General features: G+C 47.1%; 1 protein-coding gene across 1 annotated transcript in view; it reads left to right on the forward strand.

The window, feature by feature from the left end:
• Nucleotides 1-6,026, forward strand: part of LOC110288008 (cationic amino acid transporter 3-like) — a gene marked incomplete at its 3' end in the record, with an annotated part of 21,910 nt that overhangs the window by 5,274 nt on the left and 10,610 nt on the right. Inside the window, 8 exon segments of the mRNA XM_021154471.1 lie at nucleotides 855-1,013; nucleotides 1,833-2,010; nucleotides 3,502-3,614; nucleotides 3,765-3,987; nucleotides 4,145-4,284; nucleotides 4,382-4,484; nucleotides 4,611-4,822; nucleotides 4,955-5,121. Of these exon segments, the coding sequence (XP_021010130.1) occupies nucleotides 855-1,013; nucleotides 1,833-2,010; nucleotides 3,502-3,614; nucleotides 3,765-3,987; nucleotides 4,145-4,284; nucleotides 4,382-4,484; nucleotides 4,611-4,822; nucleotides 4,955-5,121 (1,295 nt within the window).

Below are 6,026 nucleotides of genomic sequence, written 5' to 3' on the forward strand. Positions count from 1 at the left end.
TTGTGAGCCACCATGTGGTTGCTGGGATTTGAACTCTGGACCTTTGGAAGAGCAGTCGGGTGCTCTTACCCACTGAGCCATCTCACCAGCCCCATATATCTTTTTATTTACTTAATTCAATTCAATTTTTTATTAATCATTTGTTTATATCTCAAATGATATCCCCCTTCCCAGTTACTCCTCCACAAGCCCCCCATCCCATCTCCCCTCTTCCCATCCCCTTTGTCTCTATGAGGGTGCTCCTTTACCCACTCAGCCACTCCTGCCTCACTGCTCTAGCATCCCCCTACTCTGGGGCACTGAGCCTCCACAGGACCAAGGGCCTCCCCTCCCACTGATGTCAGATAAGGCCATCCTCTGCTACATATGTATCTGGAGCCATGGATCCCTCCATGTGTACTCTTTGGTTCGTGGTTTAGTTCTTGAGAGCTCTGAGTGGTCTACTTAGTTGATACTGTTCTTTTTATGGGATTGTAATTCCCTTCAGCTCCTTCAGTCCTTCCCCTAGCTCAGGGGTTCCTGGACTCAGTCTGATGGTTGGATATGAATATCTGCATCTGTACTGGTCAGGTGCTGGTAGAACCTCTCAGGGAACAGCCATACCAGGCTCCTAACAGCAAGTGCTTCTTTGCATCAGCAATAGTATCAGGGTTTGGTGTCTGCAGATGGGATGGATCCCTAGGTGGAGAGATCTCTGGATGGTCTGGAACAGAAAGATTATGTATCTTGTGTACGATTTTTCACCCCTGTTCCTCACAGCAGAGATCGAGATTAGATATGTTTCTTTCTCTTCCTGTCTGTATCCCAAGGGTTCACTGTCTGCTTGTACATGAAGGTTCCTCTTTCTCTTGCAGGTGCAGCCAGTGTGGCTCGGGCCTGGAGTGCAGCTTTTGATGGCCTCATAGGGAACCATATCTCCCAAGCCATGCAGACGACTTTCCCTATCCAAGTGCCCAGCTTTCTGGCCAAGTATCCAGACTTTTTTGCGCTTGGTCTGGTGATAGTTCTCACTGGTGAGACAGGCTGGAGAGGGGTGGTGAGTGTGTGGGAGGATTGGAACTGGTAGAAGATATAAAATCCAAGGCACTGAGGGCAGAATGTGAGAGGTTTTTTTCCCATACTGGGGGCTGTGGGTCTGTAGTAAAATACTGAGTAACAACATGCCTAGCTTTCAACCACTGGATGTTAGAGGTACCCTCTTCCCCCTGTTACAAGCCAGGTGTTTGTGGTACCCTGTCCCTCCCCACCTTTCTGCTGAGATCCACTAATGTAGAATTAGCTTCTACTTCTGCAATTACATTGATTGATTGATTGTATGTGTGCGGGTTACATGCATACGGAGGTCACAGGACAAATTGTGGAAGTTGGTCCTCTCTACCATGTAAGGGCCTGGAGATAGAACTCAGATTGCCAGGCTTTTTGGTAAGCCTTTTTTACCTGATAAGACATCTTGCATGCCTTTCTTCTGTATGAAGACCAAATTAAAAAAAAAAAAAATTAGGTCTTACTTTATGTGTATATGTTTTGCCTGCCTGCATGTATTTATGTATACCAAGTATCTGCCTGGTACCATGGTGCCTGCAAAGGAGGTATCAAAGCCACTGTATGTGTTCTGGGAACTGAACCCTGGTCCTCTGCAAGAGCAGCCAGTGCTCTTAATTGATGAACCATCTGTCTAGCCTGACTTTTGACATTGATTCACAGTCTCCTTTCTTGTGTATCTGGGTTGATTTAACTCTTAGTTCCACCACTTTTGTCCTGGTATTGCAGGTGTGTGCCACCACAGCCATGTTAGGGTGCTTACTGCCTTCTTTCCATTCCCTTTCCCGCAGGAATCCTGGCCCTGGGAGCACGAGAGTCTGCCCTGGTCACCAGGGTTTTCACAGGAGTGAATCTTTTGGTGCTGTGTTTCGTCTCCCTCTCTGGCCTCATTAATGGCAAGCTACACAACTGGCAGCTTACAGAGGATGACTACAAACTGGCTCTGTTAGAATCCAACAGCACTGACAGGTCAGGAGTCACAAACAACACAGCTAGCTCAGGGCAGGAAGGGGTGCAGAGAGTCGGGGTCTGGCTATGGGCCCAAGTGAGGCATGTAGCATCCCCAAACTGTGCCACAACTGTGGAAGTTGTGTACAATTATGCAAAAATTATTTTAAATTTGAGACTTGTTTCTCTTCTTTTTTTTCCCCTTTTCTTTCCCTTTTTTCTTTCTTTGTTTCTTTCTTTTTCTTTTAGTTTTTTGGAGACAGGATTTCTTTGTGTATGTAGCCTTCCTTGGCTGTCCTGTAGACTAGGCTGAGATCTGCCTGCCTCAACCTTCTTTTTTTGTTTTTTTTTAGATTTATTTACTTACTTATTTATATAAGTACACTGTAGCTGTCTTCAGACACACCAGAAGAGGGTATCAGATTCCATTACAGATGGTTGTGAACTACCATGTGGTTGCTGGGAATTGAACTCAGGACCTCTGGAAGAGCAGGCAGTGCTCTTAACCATTGAGCCATCTTTCCAGCCCCCTGCCTCAGGCTCCTAAGTGCTGGCATTAAAGGCTTGTGCCCTGCCCCACCCCCATAAGCATATTTGTTTCTTTCAAGACAAGGTCTCCATATATAGCTTTAAAAGTCCTGGATCTTGCTGTGTAGAGCAGGCTGGCCTTGAACTCAAAGATCCACCAGCCTCTGCCTCCCAACTACCAGGAGTAAAGGTGTGTGCCACTATGCTATGCCTGGCAGGTTTGTTTGTTTTAAAGATTTATTTATTTATTTTATATATGTGAGTACACTGTAGCTGTCTTCTGACACCAGAAGTGGGCATCAGATCTTATTACAGATGGTTGTGAGCCACCATGTGGTTGTTGGGATTGAACTCAGGACCTCTGGAGGAGCAGTCAGTGCTGAGCCATCTCTCTAGCCTCATTTTTGGCAGTTGCTAATATTTATTTTTGTATGAGTGATTTTGACTGGATATATGTACATGCACCATGTGCATGCCTGGTGCATATGGAGGCCAGAAGAGGGAATTGGATTCTCTGTAATTAATGAGTTAAGCATGGTTGTGAACTTCCATCTCTAAATTGAACCTAGATCCTCTGGAAGAGCAGCCGGTGCTCTTAACTGCTGAGTCATCAGTCAAGTCTCCTTTATGGTGGTTTTTGAGGCAGGGCATCATGGATCTTAGCCTGGTATCTAACTTAGTATGTAGCGAAGGATGACCACAGTCTTCTGATTCTCTTGTTTCTATTTCCCAAGTGCCAGGGCATGTTGGGATCAAACCCATAATATATATGCTAAGCAAGCACTATACCAACGGAGCTATTTCCTAGCATCCCTTGTCCTGTATCTTCACTATTTTTGTGTTTTGAGATAAGGTCTTACTGTGTAGCCCAGGCTGGTTGGTTGTGAACCTTCAACCTTGAGTTCCTGAGTGCTGGGATTATAGGCATACCCCATCATGCCCTGTATCCCTGCAATGATTTCCTACTTTTTTCTCTTGCCACAGCTTGGGACCAATGGGCTCTGGAGGGTTCATGCCTTTTGGCTTGAAGGGGATTCTCCGTGGTACAGCAACATGTTTCTTTGCCTTCATTGGGTTCGACTGTATTGCGAGTACAGGTGAGTGAGCAGTAGTCCCTCTGTCTTATCAAAAGCATATACATGTAGGGCTGGTGGAGAGTTAGCCTGCTTTTGGGAGCATAGGAGGGGAGAGGGTGTGTGTGGTGGCCTGTGAGTGCTTCTGAATCAAGGTCTGTTCCATCCCTGCAGGGGAAGAGGCCCGCTGTCCCCAGCGTTCCATTCCATTGGGCATCGTGACCTCACTCTTCATTTGCTTTCTGATGTATTTTGGTGTTTCGGGGGCACTCACTCTCATGATGCCCTACTACCAGATTAACATCAACAGCCCCTTGCCCCAGGCATTTATCCACGTTGGATGGGGCCCTGCTCGCTATGCAGTAGCTGTGGGAACCTTATGTGCCCTTTCATCCAGGTTGGTATCAAAGGTTTTTCTCATTTGCTGCTAGATTCTCAGTTGTTCCAGCCTTTGAAATAGAAGAGAGGGAGGGGAAATGTCTTACATGGCTAAAGGAGCAGGGCCTGCCCATTGATACTCTCTGGTCTCTTATGTCCCTATTCTCTAATAACAGCCTCATAGGTTCCATTTTCCCTGTTCCTCGGGTGGTGTATGCCATGGCAGAGGATGGGCTCCTGTTCCGGAAACTTGCCTATGTTCATCCTCGAACACACACTCCGGTCCTAGCCACTGTCCTTTGTGGAATCATCGCAGGTAAGACAGCCAGCCTTACCAATTTCATCAGCTTGGCTATGCTCACTAGCAAATGCCTCACAGGTTTTATACCCACCTTTTGTTCTTATCACTTTAGCATTTATGGCTTTCCTCGTTGAGCTCAGTGATTTGGTGGACCTCTCGTCCATAGGGACCCTGCTGGCCTACACCTTAGTGACCTTCTCTGTTCTGATCCTCAGGTGAGACTCCATCATGCCTTGGCTGAGAGTTATGGGGTCATGAAGACAACCAGTTGCTTATCCTGGCTGTCACTTGTATGCGTTGGGGGCAGCAGGTAATGTTCCCATGTTATATCATTCATTCAGGTACCAGCCGGACCAGAACTTAAGCTCTTGTAAGAGGGAGAAGTCTGAGAGTGCAGCTGTGGAGCTGGAGCCTGGACTTGAACCTTCTTCATGCATGGAGCCTATTTCTCCAGAAGGGACTCCAGGGATTGCAAGGAGACTCTGTATCCCCACGAACACCACCCCGACTCTGAGATCTGGCCGGATTGTCTATGGATGTGCTTCCCTGCTTGGTGATCACTGGGACTTTACTCCTTGGGCATTTGGAAGCTGATAGCATGGGGTGGATGTAAGAATCAGAGCAGACAGGTTTGGTTGGATGTAGCCCAGTGTTCTGACAGACTTCTCCCCAACTTGACTTGTAGTCCTTCTTCTGATGCTCCTGTGCCTGATCCTGACCCAGTGGTCCACACAGCTATTCTCTGGGGACCCAGTTTTGATTGCCATGGCTGCTTTACTGTTGCTTCTTACTGTCGGGGTGATCACTGTCATCTGGAGACAGCCTCAGAGCACCACTCCTCTCCACTTCAAGGTAGGTGACTGACTTCTCTAAGATAATACACCCTAGGGAGGTGGTCATGCCTGACTTAAAAAGTCTAAGCATGTTTCACCTTACCATGGAAGGAAGGGGCAGGGACTGATAAAACCAGTGGATATGCTGGGCATGGTGGTCTTTGTCTTTAGAACTCAGGAGACAGAAGCAGGGATAGGTAATCTCTCAGTCTGAGGCGCTTGGTTTACACAGAGTATTTCAGGCCAGCAAAGGCTACATAGTAAGAGCCTGTTTCACAACCCCCTCCCAATACACCAATGGGCAGAGATCCTGGATACTCAGAAGGCTGGGGCAGGAGGATCACAAATTAAATGGGTTACAGCTACTTCTAGACTAGAAGTTTAGTGAAATTCTGTCTCAAAAATAAAACAGGTATGTTGTTGCTCCATACCTATACTTCTAATACTAGGGAGGTAAAGGGAACTCAGGAATTCAAGGCTATGCTCAGTTTGAGCAAACAAACAAAAATCCCAAAGTGTTCCCTCGCCCAAGTCTGAGAGATGTAACTCAGTGGTAGAATACTGGCTTAATATGCATGAAACCCTGGGTGCAATCCCCAGTACTGAACAGAAGTCAGATGGAGGTGGGAATGTAGTCAGCTGGTGGAGCAATAGTTGAGAATGCATGAAGTCTTGGGTTTGATACGAGCACCACAATCCCAGCACAGGCCAAGTGCAGGGGCCGGAGAACCAGAAGTTCAGGGACTTCTTTGAGACTCTATGTCCAAAAAATAAGGCATCTGCTGCTGGATGTGGTAGTGTGTGCCTTTAATCCCAGCACTCAGGAGGCAGAGGCAAGCAGATCTCTGAGTTTGAGGCCAGCCTGGTCTATAGAATGGGTTCCAGCACAGCCAGGATTCGCAGAGAAACTCTGTCTCCCCAAAA

This window comes from Mus caroli, unplaced genomic scaffold (genome assembly GCF_900094665.2).
Source record: "Mus caroli unplaced genomic scaffold, CAROLI_EIJ_v1.1 scaffold_14662_1, whole genome shotgun sequence".
In the NCBI taxonomy this organism is placed as follows: Eukaryota; Metazoa; Chordata; class Mammalia; order Rodentia; family Muridae; genus Mus; species Mus caroli.